General features: G+C 44.0%; 1 protein-coding gene across 5 annotated transcripts in view; it reads left to right on the top strand.

Moving 5' to 3' along the window:
* The first annotated feature begins 6,741 nt into the window (after positions 1-6,741).
* The window catches only part of EEF1AKMT2 (EEF1A lysine methyltransferase 2), a 34,903-nt gene continuing 16,501 nt past the window's right edge, over positions 6,742-25,143 (top strand). The window contains exons 1-3 of one of the 5 annotated variants that reach the window (XM_003951782.6): positions 6,742-6,981; positions 8,366-8,431; positions 9,550-9,664. In XM_003951782.6, coding sequence (XP_003951831.2) covers positions 6,872-6,981; positions 8,366-8,431; positions 9,550-9,664 — 291 coding nt within the window. In that variant the 5' untranslated portion in view covers positions 6,742-6,871. Of the gene's footprint in view, positions 6,982-8,365; positions 8,432-9,549; positions 9,669-25,143 lie in introns of all 5 variants that reach the window. The other 4 variants (XM_063781197.1, XM_054659956.2, XM_063781199.1 and 1 more) reach the window with 4 other exon arrangements.

Genomic DNA, 25,143 nt, shown 5'->3' with positions numbered 1-25,143 from the left:
TAAACCATGTTGCTTCTTGGCCAAACACCAAATCTTGCCAAGACCTGGCCCCTATTACTTGTCTGACTTTATTACCTGCTACTGCCCCCTTTATTTACCGAGCTTCAGCTACATTAGTCTTCTTTCTGCTTCCTGGACGTCCCTAGCTCATTCCACTTTAGGGCCTTTGTGCTTGCTGTTTTCTTTGCTTGGGATGCTCTTCTCCCAGGCAGCTGCATGGTTTACTGTTTCTGCCCTAGATGATTTGATGTGCCACCGAGACCTCCTGTCTGCCTTGCAGGATTGATTGATTGCTGCAGGTCAGCTCTCTCCTATAAGTATACCTAGTTGAAGAGAGCTTCATTGCCTAAGGCCAGTCCTCCCTTTGTGGGCATCCAGCATTCAATGCCTGGTCGGGGTAGAGGAATAAAGGGGAGGGCCAGGAGGGATTTGCTGAAATTCTGTTGTAGTGGTACCTTAGTCCAACTACTTCATTCAGCCCATCCTGCTTCTTTTTCTTCTCCAACAGATGATGATTCTCAGAATACTCCCTAATCAACTTCCTCCCTGTTCATCTCAGTGTCACACTTTGCTCCCTGGGAACCAAACCTATGACAACCTCTTTTAGGTTTTCACTCAGTGCTGCCACCCCCTCAGAGAGTCCTTCCCTGGTACCCTATCAAGGATTGCAACCTTCACCCCATGTTCTCAATAGTACTTCCCTGTTTACTTTTCCCTTTACCACTTATCATCTAGCAGCAACGCTGTGTTATTCATCTTTCCTGTCCATTGTCTTTCCCCCTCTTCGAGCATGTTCTGAACTTCACGAAGACAGGGATTCTTCTTTTTTTTAATTTTTGTTTTTAGATATAGGGTCTTGCTCTGTCACCCAATAGCTCACTGCACGTCAAACCCCTAGACTCCAGTGATTGTCCTGCCTCAGCCTCCTGAGTAGTTGAGATTACAAACAAGAGACTCCACACCTAGCAAAGACAGGGATTCCTGCTTATTTACTGTTGCATCTCCATCATCTGGAATAATGGCTGGCATGTAAATGTTGCCAGATAGAAGACTGTTGAATGAACACTGCATGAAAAAGTGGGAGGGTTTTAGGGAAGATAGCTGTGTTTGATCAGCAGGGTGCTGGAGGGGGATGGAAACAGAAGCAGCTGATAAAAAGCATAGGCTTGCTAATAAGGAGGTGCCTAGGTTTGCTCACTGAAGAAACAATTTGGGATGTAGGAGATGAGAGAGGAAAGAGAGGCAGATGAACTGGGAAAATTTAGGGGGTGGAGGAGAAAGAGGATGAGAAGAGGAGATGAGTGGCTACAGTGAGATTCTGGACTTTGGGGACAGAGAGATGAGAATAAAGAATTTTTAGGCTCTGACCCGGCTCGGTGGCTAACACCTGTAATCCCAGCAATTTGAGAAGTCAAGGCAGGTGGATCGCTTGAGCCCAGGAGTTCAAGACCAGCCTGGGCAACATAGTGAGACCCCCATCTCTACAGAAAAAATTAAAAAATTAGCTGGATATGGTGTTGGGCACCTGTAACCCCAGCTACTTGGGAGGCTGAGTTGGGAGGATCGCTTGAGCCCAGGAAGTCGAGGCTGCAGTGAGTTAAGTGATCATGCCACTGGGCTGGGTGCAGTGGCTCATGCCTGTAATCCCAGCACTTTGGGAGGCAGAGGCGGGCAGATCATTTGAGGTCAGGAGTTCAAGACGAGCCTGCCAACATGGTGAAATCCTGTCTCTACTAAAAAGACAAAAAAAATGAGCCAGATGTGGTGGCATGCGGCTGAAATCCCAACTAGTCAGGAGGCTGAAGTGGGAGAATTGCTTGAGCCCAGGAGGCAGAGGTTGCAGTGAGCTGAGATCATGCCACTGCACTCCAGCCTGGGTGACAGAGTGAGACCCTGTTTAAAAAAAAAAAAAAAAAAGATCATACCACTGCGCTCCAGCCTGGGGGATAGAGTGAGACCTTGTCTCAAACAAACAAACACACAAAAGAAAATCTTCAGCAAAACACCTATAGTGATAGAGCACACTCATGTAGTGGTTATGCTTGAAAACTTTATGATAGATTGCTTGGGTCCCAATCTCAGCTCCAGAACTTACTTCTATGTGCCGTAGTTAGCTCATCTGCAAAATGAGGCTAATACTAGTATCTACCTCATGTGGCTATATATTTTTTTTTTTTTTGATGGAATCTTGCTCTGTCACCCAGGCTGGACTGCAGTGGTGTGATCTCAGCTCACTGCAACCTCTGCCTCCTGGGTTCAAGCAATTCTCTTGCCTCAGCCTCCCGAATAGCTGGGATTACAGGCACCCACCACCACGCCCGGCTAATTTTTTGTATTTTTAGTAGAGACCGGGTTTCACTGTGTTGGCCATGCTGGTCTCGAACTCCTGACCTCGTGATCTGCCCGCCTCAGCCTCCCAAAGTGCTGGGAATGTGGCTATCTTTAGGAGTAACTGAAATAATATATTGGATGCGCTGAAAACAGTTCTTGGCACACAGTGACAGCTGTACGATTGCTAGCCATCATTTCTATCATCATAAATTAGTTTAAAAGGTAAGAGATCTATAGGCATTGACAAAAAAGATCTCTAAGTACAATATATCACTGGAATATTGTTAAATGAAGATGTAAAATGCAAACATGCAAATAGTAATATTCCATTTATATATATATCAATACAAAGCAAAGCATTTCTGCATGAGAATGCCACACTTTGCTATGATGGGCCTGAAAGTGGGAACAAGAAAATCCAGCTTCATTTGGATTATGCCCATTTGAGGAAACTGCGACTTAAGATGTTTAAATTAAGTAACTCACTCAAGGTCATACTTTGTATGGAGTAAGTTGTGATTCAAGTTCAAGTCAGTTTGCCTGTACAGTCCATGATCAGGCAGGAGAATGCAAAGGAAAGGAGTGAGGGGTGTCAGGCACTGAAGGGGAGGAAAACTGGGCAAGTCTTGGAGGCCTTTGAAGAGGTAATGGGAAACAAGGCATAGCTGGGGCCTGAGAAGGAGCCAAGTGCCAAATGGCTCCTGGAAGGTTTACTCAGAAGCTGCTGCAATGGCCTGAGTGGCCAGAAGGAAGGCAGAGCAGTGGTGACAGGCTGGAGAAATGCCTGAGCCCAGGGACCAGTCCTGACCAAGAAGAGCAGTGCAGGGAGGAAAGGAGGAAGATGATGCTCCACTTTGGGTGACAGGGTAGATGGTCAGGGATCAACCAACCGCAAACACAGAGGAGAAAGGGTTTGGTGGGGAGGCATGGTGGGGGGGTGGTAATGCAAGTGAGTTCAGTGTTGAACACATTGAGTTTAATGTAGCAAGGGACATCCAGGCAGCTGCAATACAATAAAATAAGAGAAAATACAAATCTGGAGGGAGAGCGAGGTTGGAATCAGAAGTCACTAACACAGGCATATGAAAAGGTGCTCAACATCACTGATCATCAGAGAAATGCAAATCAAAACTACACTGAGATATCATCTCACTCCAGTTAAAATGGCTTCTATCCAAGAGGCAGGCAATCACAAATACTGGCGAGGACGTGGAAAAAAGGCAACCCTTGTACGCTGTTGGTAGGAATGGAAATTAGTAAAATCATAATGGAGAACAGTTTGGAGTTTCCTCAAAAGACTAAAAATTGAACTACCATATGATCCAGTAATCCCACTGCTGGGTATATACCCCAAAGAAAGGAAATCAGTATATCGAAGAGATAACTGCACACCCATGTTTGTTGCAGCAGTGTTTACAGTAGCTAAGGTTTGGAAGCAACCTGAGTGTCTAACAACAGATGAATGGATAAAGCAAAAGTAGCACAGACACAAGGGAGTACACAAAAAAGATCGAGGGCCAATGTTGTCTGTCTGCCAAGACAACAGAAACGTGATCATTTGCAACAACGTGGATGGAACTGCAGATCATTACGTTAAGTGAAATAAGCCAGGCACAGAGACAAACATCACATGTCCTCACTTACTTGTGGGATCTAAAAATCAAATCAATTGAACTCATGGACATACAAAGTAGAAGGATGGTTACCAGAGGCTGGGTAAAAAAAAAAAAAAAAAAGAATGAATAAGACCTGCTATTTGATAGCACAATAGGGTGCCTATAGACAATAATAACTTCATTGTATATTTTACAATAACTTAAAGAATGTAATTGTATTGTTTGTAACTCAAAGGATAAATGCTTGAGGGGATGGATACCCCTTTCTCCAACGTGCTTATTTCATATTGCATGCCCATATCAAAACATCTCATGTACCCCATAAATATATACACCTATGTACCCACAAAAATTTTATTTTATTTATTTATTTATTTTTGAGACGGAGACTCACTCTGTCGCCCAGGCTGGAGTGCAGTAGCGCGATCTCGGCACACTGCAAGCTCCGCCTCCCGGGTTCAAGAGAATTCTCCTGCCTCAGCCTCCTGAGTAGCTGGGATTACGTCACCATGCCCAGCTAATTTTTGTATTTTTAGTAGAGACGAGGTTTCACCATGTTGGTCAGGCTGTTCTCGAACTCCTGAGCTCATGATCCGCCTGCCTCGGCCTCCCAAAGTGCTGGGATTACAGGCATAAGCCACTGCGCCCGGCCCCACAAAAACTTTAAAAAATAATTTTAAAAAAGTAACAAAAGAAGTCACTAACAATAAGAATGATAATTAATATCTACTGAACAGACTGTATCAGGCTCTGTTCTACACTCTGTACATGCACGGTCTATGAACTTATCTAATCTTCCTAACAACACTCTGATGTAGGCTGATTTTATTTCATTAATTTTTTTGGCCAGAGAACAGATTTAATACCTAATGAAGTAGGCCCCTTTTATTTTATATTTTATTTTATGTATTTATTTTTGAGATAGAGTCTCATTCTGTCACTCAGGCTGGAGTGCAGTGGCACGATCTCAGCTCACTGCAACCTCCACCTCCAGGGTTCAAGCGATTCTCCTGCTTCAGCCTCCTGAGTAGCTGGGATTACCGTTTCTCACTCTGTTGGCCAGACTGGAGTGCAGTGGCGCGATCCCGGCTCACTGCAAGCTCCGCCTTCCGGGTTCACGCCATTCTCCTGCCTCAGCCACCAAGTAGCTGGGAGTGCAGGCGCCCGCCACCACGCCCAGCTAATTTTTTTTTGTATTTTTAGTGGAGACGGGGTTTCACCGTGTTAGCCAGGATGGTCTTGATCTCCTGACCTCGTGATCCGCCCGCCTCGGCCTCCCAAAGTGCTGGGATTACAGGCGTGAGCCACCGTGTCCGGCCTCCTGTCTGCCTTTTATCTTACCCTATCACTAGTGGCTGCCTGAAGATCTCAGAACAGCATCTGTAGGAGATGCGCATCCGATCCTCGGAAGGATTTCTGATGCTATTTTATCTTTAGGGACTTGTTACTGGGCTTCTGTCTGCCAAGACAACAGAAACGTGGCCTAGCAAACAATTCCTTTTGGTTGGAAGGCAGTCTCGCTAGGGGCCTTTGAGGGCCTTGCCTAGGACATAGGACCAGCAGTATTTCACAGCTACTACAGAAAATACCCCAGACTTTGGCCCATAAGATCTGTTGTATTATACTGCAGATCTACTAATGGCAGTCAGACCCAGAGGCAGATGCAATCTCCGGTTCGCGGGTTGGGAGCAGTTTTGTGGAACAAAGTCACCGTCTAGTTCTGACATGGTACAGGGAGAAAACACACAGAGGTTAAGACTTAGACAAGAGGCCAGGCGCGGTGGCTCACGCCTGTAATCCCTGCACTTTGGGAGGCCGAGGCGGGTGGATCACGAGGTCAGGAGATCGAGACCATCCTGGCTAACACGGTGAAACACCGTCTCCACTAAAAAAAATACAAAAAATTATCCGGGCGTGGTGGTGGGCGCCTGTAGTCCCAGCTACTCCGGAGGCTTAGGCAGGAGAATGGCGTAAGCCCGGGAGGCGGAGCATGCAGCGAGCCGAGATCGAGCCACTGCACTCCAGCCTGGGCGACAGAGCGAGACTACGTCTAAAAAACAAAACAAAACAAAATTAGCCTGGCGTGGTGGCGCCCGCCTGTAATTCAGTTACTCGGGAAGTTGAGGCAGGAGAATCGCTTGAACCCGGGAGGCGGAGGTTGCGGTGAGCCGAGATCGCGCCATTGCATTGCACTCCAGCCTGGGCGACAAGAGCGAAACTTCGTCTCAAAAAACAAACAAAACAAAGCAAACAAACTTAAGCAAGGCCAGGTGCCTGGGTCGAGGCAGAGCTGAGGCTTATCCGGGCATCCTCTCACTTAGCAGTCTCTTCCACAACACACTGACCCCCGTGTTTGGCGTATTGTGGAGAGTTGCAGGGCATTCCTTTCCCTGGACATAAATTTCCACGTCTACCGGTGACATCAAGTCACAAGAGGCCAGAACGCAGTTTTCAAGTCAGAATCTTAGCCAGAAACGAAGTTGGCCTCTTGCCAAGGAGCCAAATAACTGGATGGACGCTCGCACCCGCTTCGCAGACAGGCGCACGCGGTGGAGAGGTGAAGCGATTTCTGCGTTTGGGTAGAGCGGCGTCGGCTTTAGGTGTCCACGGTGCGGAAGCCAGCCGTTTTCCAAAATGCAATACCTCTAATGGTCCCTGACAAACAGCAGTCCCCAAATACAGCCGCTCTTGGACCTCGACGAAGGGGATGCCACTAACGCTGTGGGGAGAGCGCACGGTCCCCGCCGGCGCAGGGAGCCGGTGGTAGAGCGGAGGGCGTCGCGTCCCCATCCCAGCCCCAGCGCCGGGGCTGGAGCAGTCGAGAGGGCGGCCTCCCGCCGCCTAGAGGCGCCGGCCCGCTCGTCCGCTCTGCCTGTGCCCCGTCTCTATGGCGGCCCCAACGGCCGTCCAGGACGTGGAGCGAAATGAGCTCGGGCGCTGACGGCGGCGGTGGCGCTGCGGTGGCGGCGCGGTCGGACAAGGGCAGTCCCGGGGAGGACGGTTTCGTCCCGTCGGCGCTGGGGACCCGCGAGCAGTGAGTGTGACGCTGGGCAGGGGAGGATGAGCCGTGCCGCCCTGCCTGGGCCCCGAGAAGGGGACGGCGGGGTGGAGACCCGGGGCTCGGGGACAGGGAGACCCTCGGGGGCGTGACGGGACCAGGGCCACCTGGCGGGGGCTTACGGAGATTTCAAAGAGTGGAATCCCTAGGGGTCGCCCTACGCGGTTAACCGACGTTTCAAGGGATTGGAGCCCAAGGGGCTTGTGGGTGCGGGACAGGCTTTGGCTCCTGGGAGGCCTTTTGGGAGTCTCGAACCTGAGGGCCAGGCTTGGGGGAAAGGGGGAGAGGGCGAGGCTGGCGAATAGGGCTGGTCGGCGAGAGTGAGAGACCGAGGGAGAAGTGCTGGGCCTGGGAGCCGAAAAGGCTGAGTAGGAGGGGAGGGATGTGGGAGCTGGAAGTGGGGTGGGAATAGCGGATGACCCGAGGCGGGAGCGGGGAGATAGTGGGGGATCTTGGGGTGAAAGAAAGCGATCTGACCTCAAACAGACGCTCAGGAATTATTAAATGAATTAATGTGGGTGGATGAATGGCTGCAGGGAACAGCTGGGGAGAGGTAAATTGGCGGGATGAGAGGGAGCAGGGATTCTAGAGAGTCATTGTAGGAAAAGAGACGGCAAATGAAAAGGATTCAGAGGGCCAGGTGCGTGGTGGCTTACGCCTGTAATCCCAGCACTTTGGGAGGCCGAGGCGGGCGGAGCACAAGGTCAGGAGATCGAGACCAGCCTGACCAACATGGTGAAACCCCGTCTCTACTAAAAATACAAAAATTAGCGGGGTGTGGTGGCGCACACCTGTAGTCCCAGCTACTCGGGAGGCTGAGGCAGGAGAATCGCTTGAACCCGGGAGTCGGAGGTTGCAGTGAGCCGAGATCGCGCCACTGCACTCCAGCCTGGCGACAGAGCGTGACTCCGTCTCAAAAAAAGAAGAAAAGCGTCCAGAGAAAATTTAAACGGAGGGCTAGAAGACTGGAATAGGCAGAGACAAATAGCACAGGAAAGAGACTGTGTGCCTGCACACTTGAGACCAGATGTGCTTGTTTCATCAAGTTTTGAAGTTGGGTCAGGGACTTAGGGATACGTGGACAAATGTCTTTGTGTTTTTTTAGGCTAAAACTTATTGTTGTGCATCAGATATTGTCCTAAATGCTTTACATGTACAGTATAAACGTATTCTCCTTGCCCATGTATTTCCTTCTTTTAACTCAAGGACGTTAAAAGATTGAACTATGTGTATTTATTAATAACACTAGTGATGTTTAAACCTCTGTCATAAATAGCTCTGTAATGTATTAGAAACATACATTTAATTCATAATACAGTTTAATTCAAGAGTCTTGCTTTGCATTTCATTTTTTACATAGTTGGGATGCTGTCTATGAGAGAGAACTGCAAACTTTCCGAGAATATGGAGATACAGGTGAAATCTGGTGAGTTAGGAAAAGAATCAAGTTGTAATCTAGAAGATTGTATGTATATGTGTGTGTGTTTAAAAAAATACATATATATTCGCCAGGCGCGGTGGCTGACGCCTGTAATCCCAGCACTTTGGGAGGCCGAGGCAGGCAGATCACGAGGTCAGGAGATAGAGACCATCCTGGCCGACATGGTGAAACCCTGTCTCTACTAAAATTAGACAAAAAATTAGCCAGGCATGGTGGCGCGTGCCTGTAGTCCCAGCTACTTGGGAGGCTGAGGCAGGGGAATCATTTGAACCTGGGAGGCGGAGATTGCAGTGAGCTGAGATCGCGCCACTGCACTCCATCCTGGGTGACAGAGTGAGACTCCATCTCAAAAAAAAAAAAAAAAATGCATATATTCAAGTGCTTATACCCAAAGAAAGCCTAAAAATCCTGGGAACCCTGGATTAAGTCTGGCTTTAGTGGGTAGATTTAAAGTATGTCTCTTCTTTTATTATTTTTTAATTTTTTACTTTTTTTTTTTTAGAGAGGTGGGGTATCATTCTGTCATCCAGGCTGGAGTACAGTGGCATGATCATCATAACTCATTACAACCTGGACCTCCTGGGCCCAGGTGATCCTCCCGCCACAGCCTCCTGGGTAGCTGGGACTATAGCTGCATGCCATCATGCCCAGCAAATTTTCTTTTTTGTAGAGACAGGGTCTCACTGTGTTACCCAGGCTGGTCTCGAACTCCTGGCCTCAAGCAGTCCTCCCACCGTGGCCTTCCAAAGTGTTGGGAGAATGGGTGTGAGCCCTCTTTTAATATCTCACATTTACATTTGATGACAGCATTTCACCCTATAGTTGTCCTTTGTCAATAAACAATAAAATTCTGAGACACCAACACATACAACTGTTAATGCTGATATAGAGAAATGTTAGTAAATAACATACTGACCTTGTCTATTCTGTTGTATTCCTGGAGGTGGTTTCTCCTAAATTACAGTAGAGACAAAGCTTAAGCAGTCACAGATGTTTTCACTTTCAAATAAGCGTTTGAGCATATGGTATAAATAGCTTAAATGGAATATAGTGGTGACTTTTGCTCTGTATCCCTCAGTTATTTGACTGATTCTCTCTAACAGGTTTGGAGAAGAGAGTATGAATCGACTAATAAGGTGGATGCAGAAACACAAGATTCCACTGGATGCTTCAGTGCTTGATATTGGAACTGGAAATGGTGTTTTCCTGGTTGAACTTGTTGGTACTTTTAGTATTTGTTTGTTAAAGACAAATTTTAAAAGGAAAATTTTTAAAGGCCCAGCAATTGAGGATATTAACCATCTAAATATAAAATAGTAAAGCAGTCATACTTGGAGAAGTCAGATAGTACAAAAGGGAGGCTACATGGATTGTGAGAGAACCTAGGCAATCTGAGTCCTAGTCTTGACTCTTTTGGCTATAGCCTTAACCTTGAGTAAACCACTTAATTTTTCTAGGCTTCTGTTCTTTCCTAAGGGTTGTGACTAGGTGATTGCTATTGGTTTCTTGTAGCTCAAAACTCTAGAAATGCATATAGATATATATATATATAAAGATGACCTTTTGCAATTCCAGTAGGACATACGTATCTTATCTTAGGTAAGCATATGGTTTGAAAAGCGCATTTTGTCCATGGAACTGTGTTTTGGTAAACATTCCACTGCTAGCTAAACCATCACTGTTGTATGCCTGCAGTGTGCTCTTGCTATGCTGTGTGCTGTGGAGGAATTATAAGACTTAGGCTTCATCCTAGATAATTTTACAGTCTTAATTAGTACAGAAATAAACATAAGAGTGAAATTTGTTAAGTAACCACCACATGCCAAGCCTCATGTTTGGCGTTGGCAACAGGAAAATTTAGACTTTGTGCTTGAATTGTTTACATTACAATAGAGTATGGACTGACATATGGACAGTTGTGCTATCACTTGATGCATGCAGTAATACACTGAATATAGAAAAGAGGGTGATTAATTTTGGAGTGGAGGGGTAGGGAAGCATCTTGGAGGAGTAAATATCCAAGTTGGGTGGAAATTTCAGGGACAGTTTGGTGACCTAGTGGCGTGTAAAGAGGGAGAAGATTTCAACTAATGGAAATATTATCTAAAGGCATGAAGGCTGAAGCAGTATTTTATGTTCTGGGCCTGTAAATAATTTGATAAATTGAAATACAAAGTATATGTGGGGATGGACAGACATGAGGATTAAGTTAAAGATAGGAACCATATTATGCTTTGCCATACTTAAGACCTTCGATTTTGCATTTAGGCTATGGGGAATTGTTAAAATGTTTTTAGTAGTGGAATATGATTAGAAGAACTTGAAATAACCCTTCTTGAAACATTGAGATATAGTGTGTGTACATTAAAGTGCACAAATCAGAAGTATACAGCTAAGTGAATTATCAGAAAGTGAATACATCCACATAACAATCACCTGGTCAAGATGTAAAATATTATAGAACTCTAGAAATTCCCCTTGAACTCTCTACCAATTATTACTCCTTTCTTCCTTTTTTTTTTTTTTTTCAGGCTTTGTCACCCAGGTAGGAGTGCACTGGTGAGATCATGGCACATTGTAGCCTCAACCTCTCAGGCGCAAGCGATCCTGTCGCCTCATTTTTTGATTTTTTTGTAGAGATAAGGTCTCACTATGTTGCCCAGTCTGGCCCTCCTTCCTTTTTAAAAGTAACCACTATCTACCAATCATGAACAAAAGATGAGTTTTAACATCAGATTAATTTGCCTGTTTTTGAAGGTATAAATGAAACTCTTTAGGGTGTGCTATTCCTGGTGTCTTTCAGCCTTTTTTTTTTTTTTTTTTTTTTTTTTTTTTTGAGACAGAGTCTTGGCTCTGACACCCAGGCTGGAGTGCAGTCGCACGATCTTGGCTCACTGCAACCTTTACCACCTGGGTTCACGCGGTTCTCGTGCCTCAGCCTTATGAGTAGCTGGGATTACAGGCGCACGCCATTATGCCTCGCTATGTAGTTCATTTTTATTGCCACATAAGATTCCTTTGTGGCTGGGCGCCGTGGCTGATGCCTGTAATCCCAGCGCTTTGGGAGGGCAAGGCAGGTGGATCACAAGGTCAGGAGATCGAGACCATCCTGGCTAACACGGTGAAACCCCGTCTCTACTAAAAATACAAAAAGTTAGCCGGGAGTGGTGGCGGGCGCCTATAGTCCTAGCTACTCGGGAGGCTGAGGCAGGAGAATGGTGTGAACCCGGGAGGTGGAGTTTGCAGTGAGCCAAGATCAGCCTGGGCGACAGAGTGAGACTCCGTCTCAAAAAAAAAAAAAAAAAAAAAAAAATTCTTTTGTACAATTATATCAGTTTCATTTATTCTTTCTTTACCTATATAGGTTCTTTTGGGTTTTAATAGTTTACTGGTAGAGGCTAATGATTTATACTTTGAGATTAATAGCTTGTAGATTCTTTTCTTTTCTTTTTCTTTTTTTTTTTTTGAGATGGAGTTTCACTCTGTAGCCCAGGCTAGAGTGCAGTGGTGTGATCTCAGCTCACTGCAGCCTCTGCCTCCTGGGTTCAATCAATTCTCCTGCCTCTCAGCCTCCCAAGTAGCTGGGACTATAGGCGCATGCCACTGTGTCTGGCTAATTTTTTTGTACTTTTAGTAGAGACAGGGTTTTACCATGTTGGCCAGGCTGGTCTTGAATTCCTGACCTCAAGTGATCCACCCGCGCCGGCCTCCCAGAGTGCTAGGATTACAGGTGTGAGCCACCGTGCCCGGCCAGTTTGTAGATTATTTTAGGCTTTCTTCACATGTAATTATATACACTGTGAATAGTGGCAATTTTATTTTTTCCTTCCCAATCCTTTATAAATTTTCCTTTTATTACATTATCTAGGACCTCCAGTAGAATGTTGAAAAGAAGTGGTGATAGAAGGCATCCTTGTCTTCTTTTCCCTTTTCAGAAAATGCTTTCAATATTTCAGTCTTAGGTGTGATGTTAACTGTTTGTTTTGTAGATAACTCCATATCAGATTAAGGAAGCTATTCCTGCTTTGCTAAGAGGGGGTGTGTGTGTGTGTATGTATGTATGTGTGTATGTGTGTGTTTTTTTTTTTTTTTGAAACGGAGTCTCACTCTGTCACCCAGGCTGGAGTGCAGTGGTACAGTCTTGGCTCACTGCAAGCTCTGCCTCCCAGGTTCAAGTGATTCTCGTGCCTTAGCCTCCCCAGTAGCTGGGATTACAAGTGGGTGCCACCACACCCAGCTAATTTTTTGTATTTTTAGTTGAGATGGGATTTCGTCATGTTACCTAGGCTGGTCTCAAACTCCTGAGCTCAGGTGATCTGCCTGCCTTGGCCTCCCAAAGTGCTAGGATTACAGGTGTGAGCCACCAACACCTGGCTGGTTTCTGTCTTTTTTTTTTTTTTTTTTTAAATTTCGAGACGGAGCCTTGCTCTGTTTCCCAGGCTGGAGTGCAGTGGTGTGAGCATAACTCCCTGCAGCCTTGAACACTTGGGCTCAAGCAATTCTCCTGCCTTGGCTTCCCAAGTAGGTGGGATTACAGGTACCCAACACCACACCTGGCTGTGTGTGTGTTTCTTATGAATCTTGTTGTTTGTCAGATGTTTTTCCTGTTATCAAGATCATAAAGTGATTTTTCTCTTATGGTCTGTTAATGTTGATGAATTACATTGGCCCATTTTCAAATGTTAAGTGCATTTCTGGAATAAACCAAACTTATATATGCCACTAGATTCAGTTTACTATTTTGTTTAGGATTTTTGCAGCTCTCTCCTGATGGAGATTGTCCTGTAATTTTCTTGTGATGCTATTGTCAAGTTCTGGTTTCAGGATATGCTGGTATCATTAGTTGAAATTCTATTTTTTGAAATTTTAAGAATGGTGTTACTGGCTGGGCGCGGTGGCTCACGCCTGTAATCCCAGCACTTTGGGAGGCCGAGGTGGGCAGATCACGAGGTTAGGAGATCGAGACCATCCTGGCTAACACGGTGAAACCCTGTCTACTAAAAATACAAAAAATTAGCTGGATGTTGTGGCAGGTGCCTGTAGTCCCAGCTATTCGGGAGGCTGCTGCAGGAGAATGACATGAAGCTGGGAGACCAAGCTTGCAGTGAGCCGAGTGAGCCGAGATTGCGCCATTGTACTCCAGCTTGGGTGACAGAGCGAGACTTCGTCTCAAAAAAAAAAAAAAAAAAAAAACGGTGTTACGTCTTCCTTAAATGTTTGTTAGAGTTCACTGGTGAAACCACATAGATAAGGGGGCGTTTTTGGGAAGTGTTTTTCTTTTTTGAGGTGAATTTTTCTTTTCTTTTTTTTTTTTTTTTTGAGACAGAGTCTTGCTCTGTCACCCAGGCTGGAGTGCAGTGGTGCCATCTCAGCTCACTGCAGCCTCTGCTTCCTGGGTTCAAGCGATTTTCCTGCCTCAGCCTCCTGAGTAGCTAGGATTACAGGCGTACACCATGCCTGGCTAATTTTTGTATTTGTAGTAGAGATGGGGTTCTGCTATGTTGGCCAGCTGTTCTCAAACTCCTGACCTCAGGTAATCCATCTGCCTGCCTCAGCCTCCCGGAGTGCTGGTATTACAGGTGTGAGCCACTCTGCCTGGCCTGAACTTCTTTTTGAGACGGAGTCTCACTCTGTCCCCCAGGCTGGAGTGCAGTGGGGCGATCTTGGCTCACTGCAAGCTCCGCCTCCCGGATTCATGCCATTTTCCTGCCTCAGCCTCCGAGTAGCTGGGATTACAGGCACCCACCACCATGCCTGGCTAATTTTTTGTATTTTCAGTAGAGATGGGGTTTCACTGTGTTAGCCAGGATGGTCTCGATCTCCTGACCTCGTGATCTGCCCGTCTTGGCCTCCCAAAGTGCTGGGATTACAGGTGTGAGCCACCATGCCCGGCCCTGAAATTCTTAATTGAAGTGTAGTTTATGTAGAAAGGTGAGCATAAGTGGTACAAAATGAACCCCTTGTGTTATTCACCAACCTGACCAAAAAATAAGACATTTCTAGTACCATAGGAGCTTCCTTGTGGCCCCTCCCACTCCTTCCCTTCTAAAGGTGACCACTGCTGTCACTTCTATCATCATATAGTAGGCTGTTTTTGATATTAACTGTAGTAGCTTCTTACGGTTTTAATTTGCATTTCTCTAATGAGTAATGAAAGATGTTGAGCACCTTTTCATGTGCTTGTTTGCCACTTGTGTATCTTTTTTTTTTTTTTTTTTGAGACAGAGTCTCGCTCTGTTGCCCAGGCTGGAGTGCAGTGGCATGACCTCGGCTCACTGCAACCTCCACCTGCAGGGTTCAAGTGATTCTCCTGCCTCAGCCTCCTGAGTAGCTGGGATTACAGGTGCGCGCCAGCACGCCCGGCTAATTTTTTTGTATTTTTAGTAGACATAGCGTTTCACCATGTTGGCTAGGCTGGTCTCGAACTCCTGACCTCAGATGATCTACCCACCTTGGCCTCCTGAAGTGCTTGGATTACAAGCGTGAGCCACCACGCCCGGCCTGTTTATCTTCTTTAGTAAAATGTCTGTTCAGATCTTTTGCCCATTTTTAAATTGGATTGTTTACTTATTAAGTTTTGACAATTTTTAACATATTCTGGATATAAGTTCTTCACCAGGTACAAGATTTGCAGATGTTTTCTTCTATTCTTTGGCTTATCTTTTCATTCACTTAACAGTATCTTCTGAAGAGCAGTTCTTAATTTTGATGAAGTCCAGTTAATTTTTTCCTTTTTTGGATCATGCTTTTGTTGTATTAAAGGACTCTGCCTAACACAGGGTCACTTAGAACTTCTCCTGTGTTTTTGTTTAAAGTTTTAACATTTTACCTTTTACATTCTTTTTTTTTTTTTTTTTTGAGACGGAGTCTTGCTCTGTCACCCAGGCTAGAGTGCAGTGGCATGATCTCGGCTCACTGCAACCTCTGTCTCCTGGTTTCAAGTGATTCTTCTGCCTCAGCCTCCCGAGTAGCTGGGACTATAGGAGCGCAACACCACGCCTGGCTAATTTTTGTATTTTTAGTAGAGATGGGCTTTCACCACATTGGCCAGGATGGTCTAAAATGCCTGATCTCGTGATTTGCCCCCCTCGGCTCCCCAAAGTGCTGGGAGTGCAGGGGTGAGCCACCGTGCCCAGCCTACCTTTTACATTTAGACCTTTTTTTTTTTTTTTTAAGATGGAATCTTGCTCTGTCTTCCAGGCTGTAGTGCAGTGGTGTGATCTTGGTTCACTTCAACCTCTGCCTTTGGGGTTCAAAGAATTCTCCTGCCTCAGCCTCCTGAGTAGCTGAGATTATAGGTGTGTGTCACCATGCCCCGCTAATTTTTGTATTTTTAGTAGAGATAGCGTTTCACCATGTTGTCCAGGCTGGTCTCGAACTCCTGACCTCAGGTGATCCACCCATCTTGGCCTCCCAAAGTTCTGGGATTACAGGCGTGAGCCACCCTGCCCTGCCTATTTTTATGTTTTTAATTTCATTGAGTTCTGTTCTTTTTTTTTTTCTTCCTGATTTTACTTTGTTCCTTTTTTTACTTTCTTAAGGTGGAAGCTTAGGTTATTGATTTGAGACTTTTCTAATGAAATTATTTAATGCTATGAATGCTATGAATTTATCAGTAAGCACTGCTGCAGTCCGCAAATTTTGATATATTATATTTTAAAAAATTGTTCTATACCTCACTTGAATTTTTTTTAAATTGTTGATTTGTTGTATTTTTATTCAGTCCAAAATATTTTCTAATTTTTCTAATTTTTTTTTATCCATGAGTTATTTAGAAATTTGTTTAATTTCCATGTTTTTGGGATTTTTCTGTTATGTTTCTGGTACAGATTTATAGTCTAATTCAGTTATAGTCAGATAACATGCCTTATATGATTTGTATGATTTCAATCCTTTTATATTTGTTAAGGTTTGTTTTAAGACCTAAGATACAGTGTGTCTTGGGGAATTTTTCATGTGAACTTGAAAAATGTGTGTATCGCCAGGTGTGGTGGCTTATACCTGTAATCCCAGCATTTTGGGAGACCAAGGTGGGCAGATCACCTGAGGTCAGGAGTTTAAGACCAGCCTGACCAACATGGAGAAACCTTGTCTCTACTAAAAATATAAAATTAGTTGGGCGTGGTGGTGCGTGCCTGTAATCCCAGCTACTCGGGAGGCTGAAGCAGGAGAATCACCTGAACCTGGGAGGCGGAGGTTGTGGTGAGCCGAGATTGCGCCATTGCACTCCAGCCCAGGCAACTAGAGTGAAACTCTGTCTCAAAATAAAATAAAATAAAATAATTTAGCCAGGTTTGGTTGGTGGCGAGTGCACCTGTAGTCCCAGCCAATTGGGAGGCTGAAGTGGGAGGATCACCTGAGCCTGAGGAGGTCGAGGCTGCAGTGAGCCATGATTATGCCACCGCACTCCAGCCTGGGTGACAGAGTGAGACCTTATCTCCAAAAACAAAGGAAAATTCATATGTAAGTTTTTGTGTGTCCATATGTTTTCACTTCTCTTGGGTATTTACTTAGGAGTGAAATTGCTGGGTCATACGCCAGTTAAGCATACTCGGTAAGTTTAACCTTTTAAGGAGCTGCTAGACCATTTTCCACAGTGGCTGCACCATTTTAAATTTCCATCAGCAATACATGAGAGTTTAAATTTCTCCATATTATTGGCTGGGCACAGTGGCTTATGCCTGCAATCCTAGCACTTTGGGAGGCCAAGGCCGGTGGATCACTTGAGGTCAGCAGTTTGAGACCACCCTGGCCATCATGGTGAAACCCTGTCCCTACCAAAAGATACAAAAATTAGCCAGACGTGGTGGTGTGTGCCTGAGTAGTCACAGCTACTCAGGAGGCTGAGGTGGGAGAATTGCTTGAACCTGGGAGGTGGAGGTTGCAGTGAGCCGAGATGGCCCCACTGCACTCCAGCCTGGGAGACAGAGTAAGACTCTGTCTCAAAAAAAAAAAAAAAAAAAAAAAAAAAAAAGGTTTTTCCCTATATTCTCACCAATACTTTTTATTATCTATCTTTTAAATTATAGCCATCCTAGTGGACATGATGTTCAGCCCCTTTTTGTTTAGTTTTTACATGTTATATTGTTTTCCATCCTTTTACTTTTAACTTACCTTATTATTATATTTGAAGTGAATTTCTTGTAGCCAGCATATAGTTGGTACTTATTTTTATCTATTCTAACAATCTCTAACCTTTAACTGGTGTATTTAGAACATTTATGTTCAATGTGATTATTGATACGTTTGGATTTAGGTCTACATTTTATTGTTTTCCCTTTTTTACCTCTGTTTTGTTTTTGTTTTTTTTTTGAGACAGAGTTTCACTCATGTTGCCCAGGCTGGAGTGCAATGGAGGGATCTTGGCTCACTGCAACCTCCACCTCCTGGGTTCAAGTGATTCTCCTGCCTCAGCCTCCCTGAGCAGCTGGGATTACAGGTACCTGCCACCACACACGGCTACTTTTTGTATTTTTAGTACAGACGGGGTTTCGCCCTGTTGTCCGGGCTGGTCTTGAACTCTTGACCTCAGGTGATCTGCCCGCCTCAGCCTCCCTTTGTGCTGGGATTACAGGCTTGAGCCACTGTGCCTGGCCTTACCTCTGTTTTTTATTCTTCTCTTTTTCCTTTCCTGCTGGTGTTGGTTTATTTGAACATTTGTTAGTATTTCATTTTAATTTATGTGTATCTTCTTGAATATATCTCTTTGCGTATGGCTGTTTTAGTGGTTGCTTTAAGCAGTTGACTGTGTCTTTTGGTGTGGCTTTTCTAGTGGTTCCTGTGTAGATTACAATATATATAGTTGTCAAAATCTCCTTGCAATCAGTATTTTACCACTATAAGTGGAATGTGAGAACCTTATCATGTTGGGTTCTTGATCTTTCATCTTTATGTTGTAGTTGTCTTTACTATTACCTTTATGTTGAAAATTCCATTAGATAATATTATGATTTTTTTCAAACATTTTAAGGAATGCACTAGGAGAAGAATATTTAATTATATTCACCTAGATATTTATTTCACCTTTGTATTCTGGATCTCCTGAGCTTTTTTTTTCTTTCTGTCTAAGAAATTCTTCTTGGAAATTATTTTAGAGAGGGTTTTCTTGCAACAAATTTTTTTTGTTTTCCTTTACCTGAGAATAGCTTTATTTCACCTTCATTCCTAAGGAGTGTTTTTTTTTTTTTTTTGGCTGAATATAGAATCTTTTTTTTTTGAGACACAGTCTCACTCTGTCACCCAGGCTGGAGTGCAGTGGCACAATCTCACAATCTCGGCTCACTGCAACCTTCGCCTCCTGGGTTCAAGCGATTGATTCTTCTGCCTCAGCCTCCCGAGTAGCTGGGATTATAGGTGTCCACCACCACGCCCGGCTACTTTTTGTGTTTTTAGTAGAGATGGGGTTTCACCATGTTGGCCGGGCTGGTCTTGAATTTCTGACCTCGGATGATCTGCCTGCCTCAGCCTTCAAAAGTGCTGGGATAACAGGCGTGAGCCACCGCAGCCGGCCTGAATATAGAATTCTGAGCTAGCCGTTTCTTTCAGTACTTTAAAAATGTTATGGGCTGGGCGCGGTGGCTCACGCCTGTAATCCCAGCATTTTGGGAGGCCGAGGCGGGCAGATCACGAGGTCGGGAGATCGAGGCCATCCTGGCCAACATGGTGGGACCCCCATCTCTACTAAAATACAAAAAATTAGCCTGGTGTGGTGGCATGCCCTTGTAGTCCCAGCTACTCAGGAGGCTGAGGCAGGGGAATAGCTTGAACCCGGGAGGCGGGGGTTGCAGTGAGCCAAGATCGCGCCACTGCATTCCAGCTTGGCAGCAGAGCAAGACTCCGTCTCAAAAAAAAAAAGTTACGTCACTTGTTTTTGACTTCCATGTTTTCTCATGAGGAATCTGCAGTCATTTGAATTGTTGTTTTCCTATGAATGCATCATTTTTCTAGATGCTTTTAAGATTTTTTTTCTTTGTCTTTTGTTTTTTGCAGTTTGCTTATGATGTGTGCTGTGGCTTGGATTTCTTTGGCTTATCCTATTTGGTGTTCACTGAACTTTTTACATCTGTAAGCTTATGTCTTTTGCCAGATTTGCGATACTTCTAGCTTTTGTTTTTTCTGTTTTTTTTTGTGTGTATTACTGTCTTTCTCCTTTCATTTTGGGAGTCTATACACATGAAATGTCAATTTTTCTGTTGCTCCACAGGTCCCCGTGAACTCCACAGTTTCAATTTTTTAAAAGTCATTTTTGTCTTTGTCGGCCAAATGTTATATTTCAATTGATCTGTCTTCAGATTCACTGACTTTTTTCTCTGTCACCTTCATTTTGCTGTTAAGTCCACACATTGCAATTGGTTGACATGTCTTAATTTTTTACTGCATGATTTCTTTATTTACCATTACGATTTATTTTTTGTAGGAGGTAGTTCATTTGTCCGAATGGTTTTTCACAATGTGAATTTTCTAATTACATCTCTATAGTATTTAACATGTTTTCTGTCCCTTGTGTTGTCTGTACGTTGGAAATTAGACCTAAATTAAGGGTCAGCAAACCACAGTCTATGGGTCAAATCTGGACCTCCTTTGTTTTTATAAATATTTGTTGGAATACAGCCACATTTATTCATTTGCATGTTGTCTGTGGCAGCTTAAGTGCTGCATTGGTAGAGTTGACTGGTTGTAACAGAGACTGTATGGCTGGCAAAGCCTAAAATATTTATTCTGTTTCTTTTCGTTTTTTGAGACAGAGTCTTGCTCTGTCGCCCAGGCTGGAGTGCTGGAGTGCAGTGGCGTGATCTTGGCTCACTGTAAGCTCCGCCTCCCGGGTTTACACCATTCTCCTGCCTCAGCCTCCTGAGTAGCTGGGACTACTGGCACCCGCCACCACGTCCGGCTAATTTTTTGTATTTTTTAGTAGAGACGGGGTTTGACTATGTTAGCCAGGATGGTCTCGATCTCCTGACCTCGTGATCCACCCGCCTCGGCCTCCCAAAGTGCTGAGATTACAGGCGTGAGCCACTGCGCCCAGCCACTATTCTGTTTCTTTATAGAAAATGGTTGCTGGCCGGGCATGGTGGCTCACACCTATAATCCCAGCACTTTGGGAGGCCAAGGTGGAAGGTTTGTTTGAGCTCAAGAGTTTGAGACCAGCCTGGGCAACATGGTGAAACCCCGTGTCTACTAAAGACACAGAAAAATAGCCAGGTGTCGTGGTGTGTCCTTGTAATTCCAGTTACTCAGGAGGCTGAGGTGGGAGAATCGCTTGAGCCTGGGGAGGTTGAGGCTGCAGTGAGCTGTGATCACGCTGTTGCATTCCAGTCTGGGTGACAGAAGGAAACCCTGTTTCCATAAAAAGAAGAAAAAGATTGCTGACCCTGGATTGAGAGATTTTTATTAGATTTTTTTTTTGCAAGTAAACTTATTAGGTGTTGGTGTATATTTGCATATGTGGCGTAGAATATTTGGTGTAGAACATTCATCTTTTTGTTATATTAACAGCCATTGAAGACCATTTCTTATACGTACTACTTTTTCATTGATCAGCTACATTTTTGATGGTTACTTTTCCTACATTTTTGATGGATGTTTTTGCTATATCATTTTAGGTTACTATTTTTCTTTTACTATCTTCTGGCTTCCATTCTTTATCACTTATTGTTAGCTATAAGCCTTATCGTCATCCTTTTAAAGGTAATCTGTCGCCTTGTATCCCGCATCCCTACTCCCTGGATGTTTTTGAGATTTTTCTGTTTTTCTTTTTTCTTTTTTTTGGTACGGAGTCTCGCGCCGTCACCCAGGCTGGAGTGCCATGTGCCATCTGTGCTCACTGCAACCTCTGCTTCCGGGGTTCAAGTGATTCTCTTGCCTCAGTCTCCCGAGTAGCTGGCATTACAGGCATGTACCACCACACCTGGCTAATTTTTGTATTTTTAGTAGAGACGGGGTTTCACCATGTTGGCCAGGCTGGTCTCAAACTCCTGACCTTAGGTGATCCGCCTGCCTTGGCCTCCCAAAGTGCTGGTATTACAGGCATAAGCCACCACGCTGAGCTGATTTTTCTGTTTTTGTTTTTCATCAGATACACTATGATGTGTCTAGGTGGAGTTTGCTTTCATCTGCCTTGAATTTATACTGTTTCTTGAATCTGAGGCTTGGGTCCTTTGTCACTATTGGAGTATTCTTAGCCATATGCCATTTTTTCTTCTGCCCTATTCTCATTTCCTTTCCTCTCAGATTCCACATATGGATTGGGTATACATATATGTTTGTGTGTATGTATGTGTGTGTGTGTGTATGTATAGACTGTGTGTTAAAATTGTCTATACATACACACTATAACCTCCAACTCCGGAGCTCACTATAACCTCCAACTCCTGGGTTCAAGTGATTCTCCTGCCTCAGCCTCCCAAGTAGCTGGGATTACAGGCACCCGCCACCACGCCCGGCTAATTTTGTGTGTTTAGTAGAGATGGGGTTTCACCATGTTGGCCAGGCTGGTCTCGAACCCCTGTGGATATAGAGGGGTGTGTGTGTGTGTATGTATATATAGTCATACACTACATAACAATGTTTCAGTTGAAATGTACCACATATACAATGGTGGTCCTATAAGATTATAATACTGTATTTTTACCCTTTCTATGTACAGATATCTTTAGGGCTGGGCACAGTGGCTCATGCCTGTAATCCCAGCACTTTGGGAGGCCAAGGCAGGTGGATAACTTGAGCTCAGGAGTTCAAGACCAGCTTGGGCAGCCTGGCGAAACCCTGTCTCTACAAAAAAAAAACAAAAAAACAAAAATTAACCAGGCATGGTGGTGGCATGAGCCTGTCCAGCTACTTGAGAGGCTGGGGTGGGAGGATTGATTGAGCCAGGAGGCAAGGCTGCAGTAAGCCATGATTGTGCTACTGCACTCCAGCCTGACTTACAAGAGTGAGACCCTGTCTCAAAAAAAAAAAAAAAAAAAAAAAAAATCTTTAGGTACACAGATACCATCGTGCTACAGTTGCCTCCAGTATTCGGTACAGTAAAATGCTGTACAGGTGTGTAGCCTAGGAGTAATAAGCCATACCATGTAGCCTAAGTGTGCAGTAGGCTCTACCATTTAGGTTTTTGTAAGTACACTCCATGATGACACATGACTGTGTGTGTGTATGTGTTACATCTTATATTCTGTGCTATATTCTGTCTTTTTTTCTTTTTTCTTTTTGAGTCAGAGTTTTGCTCTTGTAGCCCAGGCTGGAGTGCAATGGCGCGATCTTGGCTCACTATAACCTCCACCTCCTGGGTTCAAGCAATTCTCCTGCCTCATCTTCCTGAGTAGCTGGAATTTCAGGTGCCCACCACCATGTCTGGCTAATTTTTGTATTTTTAGTAAAGAGGGGTTTCACCATGTTGGCCAGGCTGGTCTCAAACTCCTGACCTCAGGTGATCCACCTGCGTTGGCCTCCCAAAGTGATAGGATTACAAGCTTGAGCCACCATGCCTGGCCCATATTATGTCTTTGATATTCTTTCCTGTTTTTAATTTTCCATTCTTTTGTCATTCTGTGTATAACAGGGATATTTTCTTCTGACTGTTCTTTGCTGATTTTTTTTTATTTTTTGCTGTGTCTAGTCTGCTATCAAGCCCACCCTTGAACTTCCTAATTACTGTATTTTTCAATTATGTTATTTTTTATTTTTTTGAGACAAGAGTCTTGTTCTGTTGCCCAGGCTGGAGTGCAGTGGCGTGATCTCGGCTCACTGCAAACTCCACCTCCCGGGTTCAAGCAATTCTCCTGCCTCAGCCTCCCGAGTAGCTGGGATTACAGGCACTCGCCACCACAAAATTAGCCTGGCTAATTTTTGTGTTTTTAGTAGAGATGGGGTTTCACTGTGTTGGCCAGGCTGGTCTTGAACTCCTGACCTCAGGTGGTCTGCCTGCCTCCGCCTCCCAAAGTGCTAGGATTATAGGCGTGAGCCACCGTGTCTGGCCCTGTTTGTTTCTCTGTTGTGGTTTTCAGTTCTCTGCTAGAATTCTCCCACTTGTCATTGTCATTTCTGTCAGTTGTTTTGAAATCTTTTTCTGAAAATTCATTTATTTGGGTCTCCTATCGGGTCTGTTTCTAAAGTCAATTTCTCCCCTTGGGTTTGGTTGTTTCCTTGAATGTCTGCTCATTTTTGGGTGCCAGAAATTGAATGTGAAAGACATTGGAGATAGTTTGAGGCCCTGAGTGATATCTCTAGGAACCTAAAACATCTATTTGTGATTTTTATAAGTTGTACTAGAAGAATAAACAGGCATGGGAGAAGAAGGAACCGGTAGGCCGAGGTGGGCGGATCACGAGGTCAGGAGATCAAGACCATCCTGGCTAACACGGTGAAACCCCATCTCTACTAAAAATACAAAAACAAAATTAGCTGGGCGTGGTGGCGGGCGCCTGTAGTCCCAGCTACTTGGGAGGCTGAGGTGGGAGAATGGCGTGAGCCCGGGAGGCAGAGCTTTCAGTGAGCCGAGATCGTGCCACCACATTGCAGCCTGGGCGACAGAGCGAGACTCTGTCTCAAAAAAAAAAAAAAAAAAGAAGGAACCGGTAAGAATCAGTTAATAGACTCATCCTGGGTTCTAGGTCTCCCAGAGAAGCAGTTAAGGGAAATGGGGAGAAAATCTCAAGGAATAAGGAGGGATACAGCTAAAAGGGTAGAAGGTTGGCGTCAAAAAAGAGAATATTAGACCTTTAGATTAAAAACAAAAATAAAGGGAGCAATCTACCTGTAGAAAGTAATTGGTATACTTGTTCCTTGAGTTTAGATTAGGAATCAGTTACTTAGGGTTAAAAAGACTTGGTAGGTCTTCATGGATTTGATGTGGCAGTAGGTTAAGTTTTAAAGGAAGTAACCATTTAGTAAATGGTGAAGAGCAGGAAGGGAATTTCAGGCTATACTGTACTTTGTAACTTACTTTGTTTTTCATGTTTCCTTTGAAATTATTTTTAGTCTCATTGGTCTAAAAATGTTTAGTGTTGTTAGGGGGTGTGTAAAGACCAGAAGCTTCCATGCTTTTGCCATAGACACTACACAGCCTAGATGGGTTAATGGCTAGTAAACACCAAAACTCTCAAGTCCATTGAGTTAAAGAAACTTCTTGGGGATACTGATACCTGCCCACCCTACCTCACAGGTTTTCTGTAAAGATCTAATGGGATGTATGAAATATTTTTAAAGACGTAAAAGTAGTATACAAATGTAGGATGGTTAAAAATCACATGGCTGGTGGAGAATTGCATAATGTATAATTACACTGAAGGGAAGATTTAAAAATTGATAGCTTATTACATTTGCATTGATTTTGTTAATATAATTTAATTGGGTTAAGTAAAATATATGACAAATTTATGTGTGAATTGGAAATTATCAGCATCAAAAGTTAATGTTACCTTTTTTTGCCTGAGGGCTTATACATATATTTTCATTATTTTTGAGAACATGAATTTCCTTTTGAAAAAGAGATAAAATATTATGAAAACAAAGGTATTGTCATAGTATATACACTTTCAGTTTTTATTTAGAGTCTACAATAAAATTTAAGCATTATGAATTATTGGATTATATGTCATTTTCTCTACATCAAAAATAAGATAACCCCAGTCCTAAAGGAATATTATAATTCATAAACAAAACATTATATTAAAATTTTATACTAAAGTATAAAATTATTT

This window comes from Pan troglodytes, chromosome 8 (genome assembly GCF_028858775.2).
Source record: "Pan troglodytes isolate AG18354 chromosome 8, NHGRI_mPanTro3-v2.0_pri, whole genome shotgun sequence".
In the NCBI taxonomy this organism is placed as follows: Eukaryota; Metazoa; Chordata; class Mammalia; order Primates; family Hominidae; genus Pan; species Pan troglodytes.
This window is presented reverse-complemented; position numbering and strand designations above follow the sequence as displayed.